Source organism: Lithobates pipiens, unplaced genomic scaffold (assembly GCF_037356315.1).
Source record: "Lithobates pipiens isolate NorthernLeopardFrog02 unplaced genomic scaffold, aLitPip1_a1.2 Scaffold_19, whole genome shotgun sequence".
Taxonomy (NCBI): domain Eukaryota; kingdom Metazoa; phylum Chordata; class Amphibia; order Anura; family Ranidae; genus Lithobates; species Lithobates pipiens.
The window spans coordinates 55057643-55078784 of NW_027507764.1; the positions used below are offsets into that span (position 1 = coordinate 55057643).

The following is a 21142-nucleotide window of genomic DNA, read 5'->3' on the forward strand; positions in this document are numbered from 1 at the left end:
GCTTCTGGTGACATGTGGCTTCTTATCCTCTAGGTGTATAGGTGTCCCCTTACCTTACTGCTGTAAGGTAACAGCATGTGAATATATCTTTTGTGGATGGAACCATTGTGTGTCCCCTTGTACACATCCCAAAATATCCTCTCCGGCTCTGGTGGTGTGTATGTCCTATTCAGAGTCAGCGTTCCCTTTTAGCCTCACTGGAGCGGGTGAACCTCCCAATCATGGCATAGATGGATATGGGGACAAGAGGAATGCTTCGATAGTGTAGTATTTTGTGTAAAAAGGTTTATTGGTGATAACAATAAAACAGGTACTCACATTCAATAGTAACAAAACTGGTAAAACAAAACGAGCAGCGGGCTGTCCACATCAGTTCCGGTATCCTAGTGTACCCGACGTGTATTCGTCACAGTCACGTGACTTCATCAGTCACGTGACACAATGTCGGATGCCAAAGTCGGATGGTTAGGACAAGGATCCGACTTTTATCCTACTTCAATGATAGTCAATGGGCTGAAGTAGGATCAAAGTCGGACAAAAGTAGTACAGGGAGCATTTTCAAAGTTGGACCGACTTGTGTCGGACCAGTTAAGATGGCTCTCATAGGGAAACATTGATTTCCACATGTCATGTGACATGAGCTCCCAATGTCGGAGTGTGTGTCGTATCAGTGTGAACCCAGCCTTAAGCTGCCCAGTCCAGAGTATCTCTTCCATCGCCTTGGTCAACATAACAGAAACTCCTGTGATCCCGTTCAAGACTTGCTTTGCTGAAATCCCTTCTGGCTCCAGATCCTGCTTGCTGTTCCACTACATTGATCTCTAACTTCTGGCTTGGCTGACTATACGTTCCGGTTACTGAACTTTGGCTATGTTTTGACTAAGTTTGTTCTTTTTACTTTTATTATTAAACAAGTGTGATGGAACTGTACTTCTGTCTCAGCCTGATTTCATTGTTTCTGAAAGTAGGCTCTGAATTGCAGCTGAGGACTGTCTTCCTGCCCGAAGTGAGAGCGCTGGGGCAGTCTCCAAACATCAGCACTTTCACATAAGAGGTTGGGGAGTGAGTTACATGCCCTTACATACTAGAAGTACTGGGTATTTTCTTGGCTCTTAGCAGCTAGACTGAATTGTAGAAAATGGTACAAAGTAAGAATGTGGTGCTAGCGAAGAATGCATAGATAAGCGAAGATATAGTTGAAGGGAGGGCCGGGACAAGGGGTGGGCAGGAGAGGCGGCTGTCCTGGGCACTGTGGTATCATGTGAGACACGGGGGCACCACAAAATTTGTGTTGAGAGGGGGAGTTTGGGTAGCAGCATGAGGAATTTTTCTAAGAGGGAAAATTTAAAGCGGAGGTCCGCCCACCGCTGCAAAAATTAAAAGACAGCAGCTGCTGACTTTTATTAATTCGGACACTTACCTGTCCTGGAGTCCAGAGAAGTCGGCACTGCAGCTGATGTTTCCATCAGCTGTCGGGTGCATACCGCCTCCATTGCAAGTAAGGGAACCTGGCAGTGTAGCCTTACGGCTTCATGTCGGGAACCCTACTGCGCATGCGCGAGGCTCCGCTCCTCTCTCCTACTGGCACGGTGGCCGGGGAAGGAGGAGAGAGCCCCAGCGATAACGCTGTCCTGTCCCCATCCTGTCCCCACTTCTGGCTGAGGCTCCCGGAAGTGGGGACAGGATACCTGTGAAAGACAGGTATCCTGTCCCCTCTACCCACGAAAAGTGCCAAATGTGGCCACGGAGGAGGGGAAGGAGTACAACGAGCAGAAGTTCCACTTTTGGGTGGAACTCCGCTTTAAGGAGGTGTGCTAGGAGTGGTGATTTGTGTTGAGAGGAGGCATGAGGATGATGCACATGCACGGGGAGAGTCGTGGCCATGGCACACAGCTCTTCCTGTTCCTTCAGAGCACATGTGCCGGTGACGTCACCGGTTGCTGCTTACTAGAATATCTCCTAAATGGTGCACGTTTAGGAGATATTCATTTTACCTACAGGTAAGCTTTACTATAAACTTACCTGTAGGTAAAAATAACAAAAACAAGTTTACTATCACTTTACTTGAAATGGTCTGGCAACAGGGTCTAAGTCTTGCAAATCCACACTTACTTTACCAGCGCTAAAATCTCTCTGTCCGAAACCGAGATCTATCTCTTGGCATCAAACACCACTGATTCAATTTGCCTCCACTAAACAGCACATTTTGCAAAATACATAATTACAATTAAACTGATATCAAATAGCTTTGTATACCTTCCATGGCGGCAAGCTGTGTACACTGTCCCCTCCTCACTTCCGACTACAAAATTATTAACATCTCCAGTAGGAAACGCCATCCCAGTAACTGCCACTGGTTTGGATTTATTGTAGACGAGTTCCATACTTTCCTGGAATAAACAAAAACCTTCATTAAGGTGAGAAATTCTTAAAAGAGAAGTATGGAGTGAGTCTTGGCCTTTTGGCTAAGATCAAGCGTAGTATCTGTTCTTATCAGTTTATTATCTGATATGCCCCCTCTCTGGGGATCATATTAAATGGATTTTTAGAAATGGAAGATGGAACAAGAGCTTGCTCTGTCCACTCCACGCATCAACCTGGTATTGCAGTACCTCGAGGACCAATGCACCAAGGAAAAAAAAAATAAAAAAATTATGGGAAAGATTTTTTTTACTTGAATCATACTTACCTACAGTAGGTGGATGCAGCATCGGACCCCTGCCTGCTCTAAGACTGAGAACCAAGCAATCAAACACCATGGATCGCTTGGTTCTTACAGCTCCATGAGCAGAGAGCTAATAACTGTCATTTACCGTGCTCTGCTCCCCCTTATTTACTAGAGCTCTGGGCTGTGGAGGGGGTGGGAGCTTGCTGAGAGGCTGAGCCAGGTACTGTTGCAGGCATGTGGGCGGATCCCGACCATATGGTTTGCGATTTTTCCTGAGCCTGGACCGGCTCTGTGGCTTCAGCCCGCTGTCTGCTGAGAACAGGTCAGAGTACAGCCAAATGAGCTTTAGCCCCATTCACATTGGACTGATTTGACATGGGATTTGGCATGTCAAATTGCATGCCAATTCAGAGCCTATTGCCAGTGCTCTAATGAATAGTGCCCGAGCATGCGCAGTACAGAAGGGCACTCCAGCTGATTTCCCAATCGGCTGGTCTGACATCACCATAGCACATGCACACACGGTAGGAAGCATTTTTCTACGGTAGATACCATTTGACGGGCACAGTTGAAAGCTATGCAAACAGCATAGGGAGAACGTAGTTGTCAGATTGTGCCTTGTTGTTGTGGGATGGGTTTACAGTGTGCTCAATGTCGGGTTTTGTCTGTGTTGCAGGGGGGATTTGGTGTGTTGAATGACAGGTTTTGCCTGTGTCTAAGGGCGGGGTTGCAACACAGACAAAATCCACCCTGCAGGGAGGCACAATCTGACAACTACAGTCTCCTTCCGCTTATTATTATTATTATATAAGTTACTTATAGTGCGCCATCAATTTACGCAGCACTTTACATATACATTGTACATTTACATCGGTCCCTACCCTCAAGGAGCTTACAATCTAAGGTCCCTAACTCACATTCATATACTAGGGCCAATTTATACGGAAGCCAATTAACCTACCAGCATGTCTTTGGAGTGTGGGAGGAAACTGCAGTACCCATAGCAAACCCACGCAGGCACAGGGAGAACATGCAAACTCCAGGCAGGTAGTGTTGTGGTTGGGATTTGAAACAGTGACCCTTTTTACTGCTAGCTGAGAGTGCTACTCACTATACCACTGTGCCACCTTGGTATCCCCTGTCGAAAAAATTCCGCCTACGATGTGCGCATGCACTATGGTGACGTCACGGCTGCTGATCGGTAAATCAGCTGGAATGCCCTTCAGTACTGCACATGCGTGGGCACTTTTCGACGGCGGGCACAATTCGATAGAACACCGGCAATGGCACGGTATGAATCGGTGCAAATCTGACTCTGCAGTGCAGCACCGATTCCCAAAAGTAGTTCCTGCACTATTTCTGGTGACTTCGGGGGCGATTTCAATAGACATCTGTGCAGGAAGCCGCACAGATGTTTCTCAAATCGCCCACTGAAGTCAGACTGAAATGCCAGTTTGAAATCGTGCGGGTTCAGGTGAACTCGCACAATTTTAAACCCACATTTAGTGTGAACCTAGGCTCAGGGTTAAGTTAAGAGAAGAGCTAGGCAAAGTGCCAGGTTTTTTCTATCTGGATTCCTGCTGGGAAGATTTCCCTCTACTTCCTGTCCCTGCGAAGACATGAGGGTTGGAAGGAAGATAGGAAGTGAGACATGCAAAGTCTCTTATGTGAAAGAAATGTTGCCTCATATCCAGCCAACACATTACTTTATTTATTTTTTTACTTTGCAGAGCGTGAGTAGGGTTTAATATTCATTTTTTTTACTGCTATCTAGGACTAGGTTGGAGAGGTTTACCCTTACTTTGGGGTTAATTTACTAAGAGATAAATACTACATGGATTTTCCCTTTAAATAACTAATGTGGTCGCTATTAAAAAGTAGTCAATTCACAAAAAAAATAGTATTAAATTAATTAATATTAATATTAAATATTTAGGTTTTGCAATATTAAAGTGATACTTCAGTAATTTCATCTTTCCATCTAGTAAATCCTCTGCCCTTGTTGTTTTAACTTTGGATAGTAAAAAAAAAAAATTCTGCCAGTAAATACCTTATACAGCCCACTTCCTGTTTCTAGGCTGGTCATTAGCCTAGGCCAGTGATAGTGAACCTTGGCACCCCAGATGTTTTAAACCTACATTTCCTATGATGCTCAACTACACTGCAGTGTAATAGAGTATCATGGGAAATGTAGTTCCAAAACATCTGGGGTGCTAAGATTCGCCATCACTGGCCTAGGCTTATGACATCTTCCTGAGAGTTTGTCAGGATGGGAGGGATGATGAGTCATAAGAGGGCCAATGAAAGCTGCAGAGCTGAAGATGTGTGTATGTGTAAATCCAGTAAGTGAACAGCTGCCCAGAGTTAAAATGGATGCAGCCAGACTCAGTGGAGGGAGATTTTTGCAGCATATTTGGCAAGTACAGAATCACAGTATATATAAAATAATATGCAAAGTGTTTGGAGGGAAGCTTCACAATGGCAAAGATGTTTTTATTAGAAATTATGTGTGCAGACTGCAGTTCCTCTTTATGCGCTTAGGCTCAATTCACACCAGATGCGGTGGCACTGCGCTGGGCAGTTATTCCAGAACAGTCACTCCATGAGACAAGGCAAAATGCCTTGTGTCCTGTGTGCCCGATTCCCAGCACTGCATTGCGGTGGTGTGTGGGCGCCGTGCGCTGAAAAAGACTGGTGCATGCACTGCCCCACACTGCGCGGCGGCCAATAGAACATTAGGAAATATCTGTGCGAAATAATGCAGTTTTACCGCTGACGCCGCTCCTGCCCCTGTGTGAAAGGGGCCTAAGTTTCTTTATGTTTTTACCCAATTTGTTTCAAAGGATGAGCATTTCTATAATTGCACATATTGTGAAACAATGAAAACATTGTAGTGTGCCTTTATTTACAGAATGATCTCCCTCTGGTGCAATTAAACAACTGATTTACTTGCAAAACTCCGGTGGGTGTAACAAGATGTCCACTTGCTCCCTTCTCAGTGTATCCTTACTGTGGAGGAGTGCAGGGTGTAGCAAGATGCTGGCGACAGAACGTCACTTCCGTTACAAATTCTGACGGGTCACCAAATCTGATGAAACACCTGCCCTCCCTTAATTTTTAACTTTTTTAGCTTCACTTTAAGGCTGGGTTTCCACCATAGTGAATTGGATGTGAGATCCCCGCATTCAATTCGCAATAGCAGGAGATTTTGACCGGCTCTCTATGGAGCCGGTTCACGTATCTCCGCAGCAGGGCCGTTATGTTTTGCAGAAAAAAAGCTGTGCGTCTTTTGGTCCGTTTTAGGTTTGAATTCAGCCCACAATTCAGGCTGAAATCGGACCTGAAACGGTGAACAGGGACACAACGGACCCCAGCTGTGAGCCGCATGTGGCTCATATGTAAACCAAGCCTAATGCCCCGTACACACAAGCGGAATTCCATTGGAATGAATGAATGAATGAATGAAATACTTGTATAGCGCACAATGCAAACTGAATCGCCTCCAGGTGCTGTGGCGAGCTTTGATCATGTGCTAAAAGAGGAAGGTCTTGAGTTTTTTCCTAAAAGCCAGGTGATTTTCTTCCAGGCGGATGTTGATCCATCCAAGATTTTTCCAATGGAATTCCGCTCAAGTTTGGCTTGCATACACATGGTCACACAAGTTCCCTGAACTTTCGACCGTCAAGAACACAGTGACGTACACTACGACGAGCCGAGAAAATTAAGTTCAATGCTTCCGAGCATGCGTCTAATTGTTTCCGAGCATGCGTAGGAATTTTGCACGCCAGAATTTGTACAGACGATCGGAATTTCCGATCGGAAATATTTCTGACCGAAAAATAGAGACCCTGCTCTCAATCTTTTGCTGGCTGGAATTCCACCAGCAAAAGTCCGATGGAGCGTACACACGGTCATAATTTCCGACCAAAAGCTCGCATCGGACTTTTGCTGGCGGAATTTCTGCTCGTGTGTACGCGGCATAAAACTTCAGTGCCCTCTCTGTTATACTAGGCAGAAGCAGAGGCAGAAATGGCGGTGTGAAAACATCATTCTTTAATGACTGGTAGTAAATAAACACAAGTTTTCTCGTTAGCAGAAAGTTAAACTTTGCTTTTTATAAGATTGTATTACAGCTGGTAACAGACTGCACCAATTAAGGCATTAGTCAGAGTGGTTCTCATGGGGTAGAGCCGGCACTCACCTGCGGAGTTGAGAGCATATCCAAACTCCAGGAGCACAATTTCCCATCCGTGGAAACGGTAATAAGGTTGTGCGCATTTTGTGTTCCCACTACATTCACACAGTAGATGGGATGCTGTTAAAAGACAAACAAAGCTCTTATAGTTCATGTGATCTGTGACTGTTTGGGCAAGAAGTTGTAAATACAGAACGTATCTCTTGATGAACCTCTGTGCGAATGTTTAAAACTTGAACATTATATTATTAATAATGATATGAAAATCAAAAAAAAAAAAAAGAAGAAAAAAAAAAAAGAAAGCTGAGCAGTCAGATGACAAGTCCGTGTCTGCTCTGTTATGCAGAGCGGATGCAGACACAGCCCCACTGTTCTCTATGGGTCTCTCAAATGGTAAACAGACCACTTGTACATTTTCATCTGACTGTGATCCGATACGCAGTTTTTGGCGAACAGGATCAGATCAGATACTGAAAAACTGATTGGTGGACCCGATTGGACAGCCCGTGTGAAACCATCGCAATAGTTTAAGCCAGGTTAGGGCTAAAAAATAAAATAAAATAAATATTCTGTGTAAAATAGGTGACCATAGTAGGCTGCAGTGATGAAAATCTAGCCCCGGTTGTACCCAGGTGGGTTATGATTTCTGTGAAAATAGGGGGGAAACACCGCGCTATGTCAAACCAGCACAAAAACGTGCAAAAACAGCTGCCAACACTTCAAACAAACAAAGTTCAACAAATATAAAACAACAAATAGTGTAGCGCTAATTTAAATAAAAAATCTGTATAAAAAGATAATACAATCACAAGAAAAAAATATCTGTGTATAAACAATCATGAATACTAAAAAAACTGTGAGTAAAGTCCTCTATAATATAGCTAGTGCACAAGTGTTGTGATAAATCTTCAGAAGGAATAGACGTTTCACTGATCAAGTGCAACCAGATGTATCAACTTGTCTGAAGTGATCTAAAAGGTAGGTAGAATACTCTTACCAGATGAAGTGGACTCGCCAGTCTTACGACAGTTGAGTCAAAAGCACTTGGGATCCAAACATGGAACCAAATGATGGATTGAAGATAATCAGACCGGATGCTGGGGAGACTCCAAACGATGGAAACCCATGGGTGGCGTCTCTCAGAATGTTCCTCAAGTTGTCGGAATCAGGTGTGGCCCAATTGGGATTCCAGCCCCGAATACAGGGGGGGGGGGGGGGTTCACGGAAATTGTAATAGAGAAAAAAGAAAGCTCCAAATGGTGCAGGTCAAAAAATAACCATCAGGTTTTATTAAAAGGTCATAAAAATGGACAAAAATTATGACAAGTGATCACAGAAAAACAGGATAAAAGCAATGTGGGGTGCCAGATGCGAGTCCAATGCGTTTAGACAAAGAATGTCTTCAACAGGGGCATATATATTATGCCCCTGTTGAAGACATTCTTTGTCGAAACACGTTGGGCTCGCATCTGGCACCCCACATTGCTTTTATCCTGTTTTTCTGTGATCACTTGTCATAATTTTTGTCCATTTTTATGACCTTTTAATAAAACCTGATGGTTATTTTTTCTGTGATCACTTGTCATAATTTTTGTCCATTTTTATGACCTTTTAATAAAACCTGATGGTTATTTTTTGACCTGCACCATTTGGAGCTTTCTTTTTTCTCTATTACAATTTCCGTGAGCCCCCCCCCTGTATCCGAGGCTGGAATCCCAATTGGGCCACACCTGATTCGGACAACTTGAGGAACATTCCGAGAGACGCCCCCCATGGGTTTCCATCGTTTGGAGTCTCCCCAGCATCCGGTCTGATTATCTTCAATCCATCACTGGGTTATGATTTCTGACTGATTTTTGTTTGGAAATGCACATTCAAAATTCTGTTCCCTGCTCTCCACCTGCAGTGCTTTAGGCTGGCATAGCTGAGTAGCAGCCACACCCTCCTGTTTACTAATACAGAATTGTTTTGCAGATGAAGAAAGGAGGCGTGTCAGACCCGATTGTTTACTGAGAAGTGATTCCAGAGTGCACTGGCTCTAATATTGGTGCTAAATGGATTAAAACAGTCATATTAAGGCCAGCCATACACAGTTCGAGTTCCTGCTGAACCAGCCGAGATTCAAACCATTAATGGGCAGGCTTAATGTTCCAAGTTGATCGATCAATCAACTTGGGCACAACCAGCCTGCCAGATTTGCTTGCAATTATTGCAAGAGGCTGCTGTAGCCGCTATCGATAATCACTGTCTTCTCCCAGTGGGGATGGCTGATCGGAGTGCATTACTTTGTGTCCTACACCACCACAACAAATGGTCATAGCAATGGGGTCTACCTCTTGCTACTGGAGTCTCCATTTACTTGCTCATTCCACATTCTGGGTAGTGTGACACCATCACTTGACTGTGTAATGGCTGCATCCGTTGAGCAGAGTTCAGGATATAAGAAAACATCATTTGAATCTACTAGCCACCCAAAAATGGAACTTCTGTCCCCCCCCCCCCCCCCCAGGTGTCACATTTGGCACCTTTCAGGGGGAGGGGGGGCAGATACCTGTCTAATACAGTTACTTTGCTCCCCCTTCCGGGGCATAGATAGCCCGAGCCACCCACGGGTATCTACGCCACTTCCGGCACCTTCTTCATCCCCACCTGCTGTCTTCTGGGAGACACACAAGTCCCAGAAGACAGCAGGGACCAGTGGAAACACGCAGTAGGGAACCAGGAAGTGAAGCCGCAAGTCTTCACTTCCTGATTCCCTTACTGAAGATCGCTGCGCCTCCACCCGAGAGCCGAGGGACAGGTCGGCCTCGAGTGCCGACATTGCGGGTGCCCTGGACAGCTGCAGTATTTGTGCTGCTGAAAAAAAAAAATAGACGGAACTTCGCTTTAAGACTATAAACTGGCAGACCTTGATGACCGCATGTTTACTTTACTTCCTAAGCTCTCTTAAGCAGGCCATAGACAGTGTCAATTTCTTTCTTGCAACCACGGGTTGCAGGAAAGAAATTTGTACGATTCCCCCATCAACATAGACAGTGTCGACAGGGGAATCCCTCCTGCCGAGCAATTGTCCACCCCCCCCCAGCCAGGAGAAGACAGTGATTATCACTAGCGGCTATAGAAGCCGATTGCGATAATTGCAAGCGAATCTGTCAGATTGGTTGTACCCAAGTTGATCAATCGATCAACATGGTACATTCAGCCTGCCCATTAATGGATTGAATCAACAGGAACTGGCTCAGATTCTAACCCTGTATGACTGGCCTTAGACCCCCAAACAGGGTATTATAAAAAAAAATAAAGCCCTCCATCTGGTCTTGTAGACCCCAGTGTCCTTATACCATGTCTGTTTCATATACATATTTTTACAATGCATAAAAAGCTCAAAACTGTGAATGATATCATTATCAAAAGTATCTTATTGTTTGTAGTTTCTCATCAGTTGCTTCATGTAGGTTTGGGACAGATTTAGTTTATGTATGACATTTTGTGTAATAAATTGGCAACTATGAACATTAACATATCTGCATGTATTTAAAAAATACTTGTTAACAATTTAAAGTTCTGCAACAGTGCTGAGGTTCAATTTATTTTCTAAATAACTGCTGGCAGATATGGCACAGCTGACAAATTCTACTTACAGACAGTAATTGGCCACACATTTACTGAGAACAAAGTCAGCTGCTTTGTTTGCAAAATAGACCTAAAGATGAATTCTAAAATTTTTGAATGCAAATTGCACATTAATTAACCGCTTCAGATTTTATCCCCTTCCTGACCAGAGCACTTTTTGCGATTCGGCACTGCGTCGCTTTAACTGAAAATTGCGCGGTCGTGCGGCATTGCACCCAAACAAAATTGATGTTGTTTTTTTCCCACAAATAGAGCTTTTCTTTTGGTGGTATTTGATCACCTCTGTGGTTTTTATTTTTTACACTATAAACAAAAAAAGAGCGACAATGTTGAAAAAAACGCAATATTTTTAACTTTTTGCTACAGTAAATATCCCCCAAAAATTTATAAAAAAACTATTTTTTCCTCAGTTTAAGCCGATATGTATTCTTCTACATATTTTTGGTAAAAAAAAAAATCGCAATAAGCGTTTATTGATTGGTTTGCACAAAAGTTATAGCATCTACAAAATAGAGGATCGTTTTACGGCATTTTTATTATTATTATTTTTTATTAGTAATGGCGGTGATCTGCTATTTTTATTGGGACTGCGACATTATGGTGGACACATCGGACACTTTTGACACTATTTTGGGACCATTGTCATTTATACAGCTATAAAAATGCACGGATTACTGTGTAAATGACACTGACATTGAAGGGTTTAACCACTAGGGGGCGATGAAGGGGTCAAGTGTGTCCTAGAGAGTGATTCTAACTGTGGGGGGGGGGGGGGGGTGGGCTACTAGTCACATGACAGTGATCCCTGCTCCCGATGACAGAGAGCAGTGATCTCTGTCATGTCACTAGGCAGAACAGGGAAATGCCTTGTTTACACTTCCCCGTTCCGAGGCTCCGTGACACGATCAGGGGGAGACCGGTGGATATCACGTCCACCAGTCCCGCGGGCATGGTCACATTGTACAGCTGTGTATGCATGCCTGCTATCCCCGCCCCTTAAAGGGGGCATACAGGCATGTCTATTTGTCCACCGCTGCCATTGTGCCGGCGTGCAGTGGTCGGAAAGTGGTTAATACACAGCTGCTTAATAAATGTACCCCAACTAGGGGGATAATAATTGATCCTGCCTTAATGATTGCAACCACTAATCTGTTACATTTCATTTATATTGCAAGTTACAGACAAATGTATTTGTAGCACCCTCCTGAATAGGTTGATAGGAAAGCAAGGCAAATTTAGTTTATTTTTGGCTCCACTGTAACTAGTGGAGCAGTGTTTGATTTCTTTGATCTGTTCTGGGTTCTGCAGGCTGTAGGTTTGATTGCTCTCCTTTGTCTTCTGGAGGATTCCAGAATATAGTGGGTTGGGAGGATGCAAACCAGCAGTCTGAATATATATATGGTCTCAGCCAATCCCTAGGGGGAGGATGCTCTGTAGGTGGCTGCTGAATACATAAATACTCTGGAGCTTGAGGCAGCCTAGGGGTTTTTGTCCAGGAGGAGAAGTTCCCAGCCTGAAGGGCTGCTGCCCTTCTGGGAAGCCCAGCTGAAAACTCTACTTGTGCTCATCGGGGTTCCAGCTGTGCCAGAACTAAGGGGGGGGGCTTGTTCTACTAAAATCTCTGAAGCTAAGCAAGGGAATTTACTGGGGATCCAGTCTAGGAGACTCGTGGAGGTATTGTCTGTCTGATACCAGGAAGGAGGAATCCAAGTACCCGAGGACATTGTGTGAACAGACCTGAAGGGAAAATCCTAGTGACTGTTGCTGCTGACATCCCTAGCACATCTTTACTGGTGCTTGCCTGGCCTGAGACATTTCTGAAGGTGTCCCGGTTCTGTTCATTTTCTGGGCTTTTGTGTGAGAGACTGTTCTGAGAAGTAATATTACAGTAGGGAGTGTCCACAATTCACTGCTCAGCGTTCATGGAGTATCCCACAGCTCTCTATGCCCTATCCAATCAGAAATACATTTTAAAAAGGCAACCTCTAGATTGTTTATTAACCGCTTGCCGACCAGCCACCACAGTTATACTGCTGCAACATGGCTCGGCTACGCGAATCGCTGTCATGTTACGTCGGTAACACATTTGGCCACTAGGGTGCACATGCGCACCGCTGGCCCCTTGCTCGCCCACTGAGCCGAGGCGAGTGCCCTGTGATCACCGCCGGGCTCCTGCGATCTGTGTGTGTAAACACACAGTTTTCAGTTCTCTGAGGGGAGAACAGACAGATCGTCTGTTCATACAGAGTATGAACAGCGATCTGTCATCTCCCCTGCACAGTCCCTTCCCACCATCAGTTAGAACATACATAGGGAACATATTAACCCCTTGATCGGCCCCTAGTGTTAACCCCTTCACTGCCAGTGACATTTTTACAGTAATCAATGCATTTTCATAGCACTGATCGCTGTATTAATGCAATGGTTCCAAAAATGTGTCAAAATGTCGCAGTCCCGATAAAAATCGCAGATCGCCGCCATTACTAGTAAAAAAAAATAATAAAAATTTCCTAAAACTATCCCCTATCTTGTAGATGCTATAACTTTTGCGCAAACCAATCAATATACACTTATTGTGTTTATTTTGCCAAAAATATGTACAAGAATACATATCGGCCTAAACTGAGGAAAAAAATAGTTTATATATATTTTTGGGGGATATTTATTATAGCAAAAATTAAAAAATATTGCTTTTTTTTTTTTTTTTAATTGTCACTCTTTTGTTGTTTATAGCGCAACAAATAAAAACAGCAAAGGTGATAGATTACCACCAAAAGAGCTCTATTTGTGGGAAAAAAAGGGCGTCAATTTTTTTTTTTAAGTGCAAAATCGCACGACCGCATTGTCAGTTAAAGCAACGCAGTGCCGAATCGCAAAAAAGTGCTCTGGTCAGGAAGGGGGTAAAATCTTCCGGGGCTGAAGCGGTTAAGCTTTGGGGGTACAGACCTTATGTTCTCATTGATGTCTTGCAGTGTTCAATAACACAGGTTGTGTTGAGGTGCCACTCAAAATAAATGGTAACACACCGCAATATGCATACACCTATGCATTAGCATTACCATTACAATTCATGTCACCACAACGCACAAGTGTGAATATGGCCCCAGGTAACTGGCGTGTTTATTTCCACATAAAACATTTGAAATATTTTTTCAAGCATCAACAGACATTTGATAGAGCATTGGCAATATAAACAGTACAACAACTCCAGTCCTAGTCATCACTTTAGAGCAGCCACCTGTGAAAGATAATTGGTTGCTCTTTGCTTGTTACCCTATTAAATAAGCCAGATAGAAAGAGAGGGTCATCAATAACAGACAATAATGAACATGTCAGCCTTACAGTGTGCGCTGCAGCAGAAAGTGGCGTCCTTTGAACTGGAGTCCTCCGATGGCTGCGATTATCCCATAAAACTATCTGTCCAGAGTACGTTCCACCGATCACGAGATTTGGATGAAACCGAGCAAAGCAGACCGACATGACAGAGGACTGCAAGGCAGAAGAGAAACGATCACCTTAACCAATGCGAATAACCAATGGCTGATTATTTAGAAGGCTACCTTTATTTCATATTTAGGCCTCAGCTTGTTTAGAACCATTGTGTACAGCAAGCTTTTACAAAGACCTGGTCACATTAGAAGCCTCTGGGAAGCAAGTACCCGTAGAAAGATAATAATTACCTCTTCAGCTGCCCATGGCACTGAACTCTGCTTTATTGAGAAACGGTGCCCTGAAGTCTTCTGTAAAATCAATCTTCTGGGTCTCACTGGTTCCTCCGGCTGACCTCTACGACCTCTAGAGGACTTATCAACATTCAGTCCCAGTTTGTGGACGCTGTACAAAGATCTTAATGAGAGTGTTGGCCGCCCTTTAAAGCAATCTTGTAGGATGCTTTTAGCACGTTTTAAGTAATGCTGAAGAATGTTAGCAGTTTTTTTTTAAAGTGAGAATCAGCACTCCCATTACGGTCTGTGTTTGACGTCCCTAAACAGGAGCTGAAGGTTCTTTAAAAGCTTTGAACACAAACCCAAATGTAGCACAGCCCCGTAGGAGGATGCAGTCCTATATCCCCACTTAGAGCACACAGAGCCAGGCACCCAGCATTTTCCTCAATCTTCCACCGGCTCCAAAGAACAGTCTAAAGCAGCCTTTCTCAACCTTTTCAACACAGAGGAACCCTTGAAATAGTTCTCCGGTCTCGGGGAACCCCCGCTAAAAATTAGAAATCTAGAACTCATGATACATTAGTGTGATGGTCAGTGGGAAGAAAGGTCCTTACACTTGTGGTCATCTGGAACCTCCTTACAGATAGCTAAAAAGATCAGTGGTGTCAGTGGGAACTTATCTGAGAGGCAGAAATTGCCCAATACTGAAGGAACACCTAGCAACTTTTGGAGGAACCCTGGTTGAGAATCACTGGTCTAAAACCTCATACACACCGGATCGGATTTTAGTCTGGGAATTGTGTGATGACAGACTGTTTGCCTAAAATCTGACCGTTAGTATGTTGGCCAACTTTCAGCCGACAAATGTTGGATTGCAGACTAGCAAATTTTCCACGGACAGTGATCTGTTGTCAGATTATCCGAGTGTGTGTAAACAAGTCTGTCAGACAAAAGTCCAAAGTACAAACACGCATGCTTGGAAGTAAGGACGAGCCAGAAGTAAGGACGAGCCACAAGGTCTTGTAAACTAGCATTCATAATGGAGAATTAACATTCATGACGTGGCAAATTATGAATTCTCGAAATGCAGCGCACAATTCTCTTCTTTAATGGGATAATAATGAAGCTGCTTTGCTGGTGATACTGATGGAGTTCTGCCAAACATATTTTTAAAAAAGGCTTTATTTTTCTAGGGATATCAAGAATAATATTATTATGCTTGTTTTTTTTGGCAAAATTACCACAACACCATTATCCAGTAGTTTTTAATCTCAAGGATACAACTATGTTGGGGTCCCTTGTTAATTTTACATTGTATTTTTAAAATTGTACTGTCCTACTCCCAAATTGTCATTTGAAGTAAAACACATAGCCAAGTATTATTCTACACAATTTTTTTATTGTGCATTAAAAAAAGAAAACAAATAAAATTAGACATAATATCTGCCAATAGAACTTAACCAAAAAGTGCATTCTATGCATCCAAAAATATAGCAACTATAACAAAATCAAATCATTATTTCAATCAAAAAATAAAATAAAAGCCTTATGCATGTGTCCTGCTTCTTAATATAGGGGGCAACAATGCCAGGAGTCGGTGAAAGCAGAGGTCCGTCATCCGGAGAAAATTCCGAAAACCATCCGGATTATTCTCCTGGAGCTCCCGCACCAAAGGCATATGACATAATTGATCACGATTAATAAAGCAACCAATTTTTGCTCCAAGAAATCCTCCTCCTCCTGTTCCTGGACTGGACTTGAGTCAAAGCAATAACTCCAAGGCCAAAAATAACACGCTATCACCTCCAATTCCGCAAAATGGCTGCTTGACGAACAGCCATTCAAAAACTAGCTAAAAAGTGTGAACTGAAAAGCGGGAATCAACACTCACCAAACTTCTACTAACATGAAATTAGCAGAAGGAGCCCAAAGGGTGGCACCTAGCAATTGAACTTCCTGTTTATCGGCTCGTAGTACAACTAGTATGTCACTACGTTCGTGTTTGTTGACCAACAATTGTGTACCGTTGGTATGCAAGACAAAATCCAGGCACACGCCCTTCAGACAAAAGTTTGACGCTGTGTCTGCGGAAAATCCAATAGTGTGTACGAGGCGTTAGGGTTTCTTATTTTTTCGGGAACAATGAACTTGGACAGGAAGGAGGAGCATGGGATATTCTAATAAACTGTAGAACTGAATAACTTGAGGGCTCAACTTTCTGAATGCACAGTACAAAAAGGAATGTGCCACAGGATCCCCTATGCTGACTATTCCTCCTTTCAGAGTTTAAAAGCTACACGCAGTCACTAATTCTTCAGCACTGGGGTCGCTTACTCACATAGTCACAGGATCATTGGTTGTATCCTATAAAGAATGAAGACAAAGGGTCTACAAAGGTAGTCACAAAAGGTGACCTGGTTGACACAGCTGAGATAACAAACATATTTTCTGTTATCTTTACACACAGTTTGAGAGTCCAGGGGCCTTTTTATCCTATTTGTTATATTTGTTGCCTACTGCTGATATCCCCCCAGGCTCTTCCAACAAGGGGGATGTAGACTCACAGCACCATAGTACAGCTAGGCTCTTTCCCCACTTACTTCCTCCTGGCTCTCTCCAGTAAGCTTCTCCAGACCCAACTTGATCCCTGGATTCATGGTTGCAAGTAGGGCCCTCAGCTAAGACTAGCTGAGCTAAGACTAGCTGGGACCTCGGTGTGTTCCTAAAGACTCCATCTAGAACTCTGCTACAGGAGCAGAGCTACCCTGAACAGGCGTCTCCTCCAGCAGGACTGAACCCAGGAACTCTGCACCCTACTAGTCAGGCATCAGACTATTTATGGGTTCTCTCAACACCAACTTGGCAAGCCTCCCCAGGGATTGGCCGGAGTTCCTAAAAAATTCAGGCTGCCCACTCTGTTCTTTCTCCAACTGTAATTCTAGAATCCTCTAGAACACAGGGGGAAAGTAATCAGAGTTGCAGCCTCTGAGACACTTAGCAGGCCTAAACAATAAACCCAGCTCCACTGATTGCATAGGAGCTACCTAAATCTACCTAACAACCTACACTAGGAGTGTACTACATTAGATGTGGTGGCATTTTTTTTATCTCCCCTGGTGATCTGGCCAGTAAAACACCTCATGTATTAGAGTGCCTACACTCTGGATGAAGGAACACAGGGGGCATGGTATTATTATTCTTGGGGAAGGGGAATGTTAGATGCACTAACAGATTAAAATACACTAACAAATTGAAGCCAAACTCTGGCTAACAGTGGTAAATGGTTTGTCTCAACTCTCTTAACTGATACATTTACAGGTAAGCTTGTTTTGTTGAAAAATAACATACTTTTTTTATGTGAAAACAGGGTAAGTACCTGAATTTGACTTGGTATTGGCCTCCTGCAGTCCCTGTATACCAGCTCATGGAGGTAAGGGAAGCGGCACACAGAGCTAAACATGCATGCATAGAGGAGGAGAGAGCAGAGTGATAAAGAGATGAGCTCATCAGTGTGCTACTCCCCCTTCACTGTCCAGTCATGAGGGGGATAAGACCTATAAGTGAAACTGCAGCAGAAACAAAATCAGGTCCCCCCTTCCTCCCGCTAAGCAGGACTGTGCCACGTGGCAGAGGTGTGAAAATCTCAGGACTAAATGGATTGAAATACAAATCTGTTTGGCAACCTCTTATATCTGTATTTCATCTGGGCAATTAGCTGATTGCCTGAAGTTCAGTTTTTAAATATTATGCTTGCTTTACCACTGATCTCCCTGTGCTCATTTTCTATGCCCTGAATTACTTCCCAATTCCCATCCCTTTCCCAATCCCACACTTATTTTGGCAATGCTACATTAATTTGGCTGTACAGATAAAATGCATTTAAAACTTGAGAAGAAACGAATGGCAAGAGAAAAAAAAAAAAAAGAGAGATAGAGAGAGAGAGAGAGGGAGAGAGAGAGAAAGAGAGCGCATTGTGTTGCTTTGCAGCCTAAAATTAAGACAGACACAGTTTTTGTTTTATCCAGCTGTATTTACCCAGTGCAACTTATAACATCCAAGTGAAAGATAACACCAACATGTCAGAAAAAAAAAATCAAAAACAGTATCATTGATTTGGAAAAAGGATCACCCCCTTGTTTTAGTATTTTGTTGAACTACCTTTTGCTTTAATCCTGAAAAGTGCTCCAGTCCCTGTTGCAGCACCCCCCCCCCCCCCCCCATAACAGCATATTACCATGGTGAGCTGTATTGGATTTCCACCAGACAGATGGTTTGGTGTCGAGGCCAAATAATGAAATTTTAGACTCATCTGACCAGAACACCTTTTTTCCATGTGGCCTCAGAATCTTCAAGGTGCGTTTTGGCAAAGCTCAGTCATGACTGCATGTGGCCTTTCTTGAGGAGTGGCTTTTTTCTTGCAACCCTCCCATACCCCATTTGTGGAGGATTTGTGATATTGTTACATGCACACAATGACCACTCTGTCATAAATTCGAGCCTCTCTGACCACTTTCCTCCTGGCTTTTTCATCCAGTTTGGAGCGACGTCCTGATCAAGGGAGGGTCTGTGTTATACCAAATAACTTCCACTTCTTAATAATAGACTTAACTGTGCTTCTAGGCATTGATAAAGCCTTTGATTATTTTTTTTTTATCCATCTCCTGACTTATGCCTGTCTACAACTTTCTCCCAGAGATCCCGATGACAGTGCCTTGCCACCTATTGTTGAATGTTTGCTTCAGTTACACTACCAGGGACTGAAATGCTCCAGGAAAGCTCTTTTGAAGCTGATCACAGTTGAAAGTCAAATGGCTTTGTGTACCATTGAGAAAGTGATTAGCTACACCCAATTGAGTTTACTAGTCATTTTTAGGAGGGGGGGGGGGGGGGGATCCTTTTTGCAACTCAGGGATTCTGCTTTAGATATTTTTTGGGTGTTATATCTTTCACTTGGATGTTATAAGTTGCACTGAGTAAATACAGCTGGATTAAACAAAAACTGTGGCTGTCTTCATTTCAGGCTGCAAAGCAACAACATGTTATTTTTTCTAAAGGGGGGTGATTCTTTTCTATACCCTCTGTAGTTTTGGATAGAGTGTAATACAGCTGAATTAAGATCAAACAGGGCCCAGGGCAGGTAAAACGTTTTGGGGCCACATTCCATGTGTGTACCCTGTTTGCATATCATATAACGTTATAACAATAATATAAGCAGTCAAAAAAAAAAAAAAGTATTTCAGCAAAGAAAGGTTTAACTACTTCTGAATGCACAGACACTAGTGCTTATTATCATTCTTTTAAAGAGACGTATACATCTCTGCTCAATTCAAAATCCAAATACTGGAGCCACAGAAAACAATTAAAGTGATACTATATCTCTGCCCTTGTTTTCTGTTTTCTCCTTCTGTTTTCTTTTTTTTTTCTCCCTGCCTTTTAATACACCCCCCTCCCCCTTCTCCCTCTCCCATCCTCCTCCTTCCTTTCTCCCCCTAGCTAATATGGTTTATGTATCAATACATACGTGTTATGTTTCTTCATATTTGTTTCAGTATTTATTTTTTGAGTGTTTTTTTTTTAATTTTGTTAAGATTTCTTCTTATTACTTTTGTAGCTGCCATCTTTAGAGCGTGCACCCTGAGGAAGCATATGTAGCGTATGTAGCGCTTGCTATACCTATGTACATTTGTATGATTGTTTAGTACCGTTGATTTTAACCACTTGCTTCCCGCCGTATAGCAAAATGATGGCGGCAAAGTGGTTTCGATATCCTGACCGGACGTCATATGATGTCGCCAGGATATGAAGCCGATGCACTCCCCCGGTTGTAGTAATATGACTGAACAGAAGTGACTCCATTTTGTGTTAACTCAAGTTAATTCAACTAGTTGTGTTTTTCAGCTTGGTAACAGGTTCAGTGTGAGACACCGCAACTCCGATCTAGGTAAAGATTCTCTGACAGCGACTCTTTACCACGTGAGCAGCCGTATCCAATCACGGCTGATCACAATGAAAACAGGAAGAGCCACTGATCGGCTTTTCCTCACTCACGTCTGTCAGACGTGAGTAGAGGAGAGCCGATCGGCTGCTCCTCTGACGGGGGGGGGGGGTCTGTGCTGATTATCAGAGCAGCCCCCCTGAGGATGCCACCAGGACCACCAGAGATGTCACCACCAGGTATGCCACCCTAGACCACCAGGGATGCCATCAGTGCCCACAATGGGCATCATTGTTTGGCAGGCATTATTGTTTGGCACCGATTGGCATCCATCAGCACCATCTATTAGTGTACATCAGTGCCACCTATCCATGCCCATCCATGCCTATCCGTGCCACCTATCAGTGCCCATCCGTTCCACCTGTCAGTACCTATCTGTGCTGCCTATCAGTGCCCATCCGTACCGCCTATCAGTGCCCATCCGTGCCACCAATCAGTGCCCATCAGTGCTGCATATCAGTGCTACCTATCAGTGCCCCATCAGTGCCACATATTAGTGCCCATCATCGGTGCCACCTCATCTGTGCCCATCAGTGCAGCCCCATCAGTGCCCATCAGTGAAGGAGAAAACATACTTATTTATAAGGATTTGTAACAGAAACAAAAAAATATTTTTTTCAAAATTTTCGGTCATTTTTTTATTTGTTTAGCAGAAAATCAAACTCCCAGCTGTAATTAAATACCACCAAAAGAAAGCTCTATTTGTGGGAACAAAATTATAAAAATTTCGTTTGGGTGCAGTGTTGTATGACCACGCAATTGTCACTGAAAGCGCTAGAGTGATGAAAGCTGAAAACTGGTCTGGGCAGGAAGGTGTATAAGAGCCCGGTATGGAAGTGGTTAATCTAGATGGCATCTTTTAACAGGATACAATAAAACTGATGTTTTTATGACCTGAGGGTTTTTTGTATATATTATTTGGTTTCTCACTTGCTTGGCACATTTAAAGTCCCTTCCCCGGTGGAGGAATAGCCTCGTATCCGGCT

General features: G+C 43.4%; 1 protein-coding gene and 1 non-coding gene across 5 annotated transcripts in view; one reads left to right on the forward strand and one right to left on the reverse strand.

Moving 5' to 3' along the window:
• Positions 1–21142, reverse strand: part of DYNC1I1 (dynein cytoplasmic 1 intermediate chain 1) — a 792350-nt gene that overhangs the window by 220255 nt on the left and 550953 nt on the right. For all 4 annotated transcript variants that reach the window (XM_077490748.1, XM_077490750.1, XM_077490749.1 and 1 more), the window contains 3 exons: positions 13839–13985; positions 6870–6983; positions 2257–2390 (listed from right to left, as the gene is read on the reverse strand). In XM_077490748.1, the coding sequence (XP_077346874.1) occupies positions 2257–2390; positions 6870–6983; positions 13839–13985 (395 nt within the window). The remainder of the gene's footprint in view (positions 1–2256; positions 2391–6869; positions 6984–13838; positions 13986–21142) is intronic.
• Positions 2446–2634, forward strand: LOC143999718 (U2 spliceosomal RNA). The gene has a single exon (XR_013278132.1). It is a non-coding gene; the product is annotated as a U2 spliceosomal RNA (small nuclear RNA).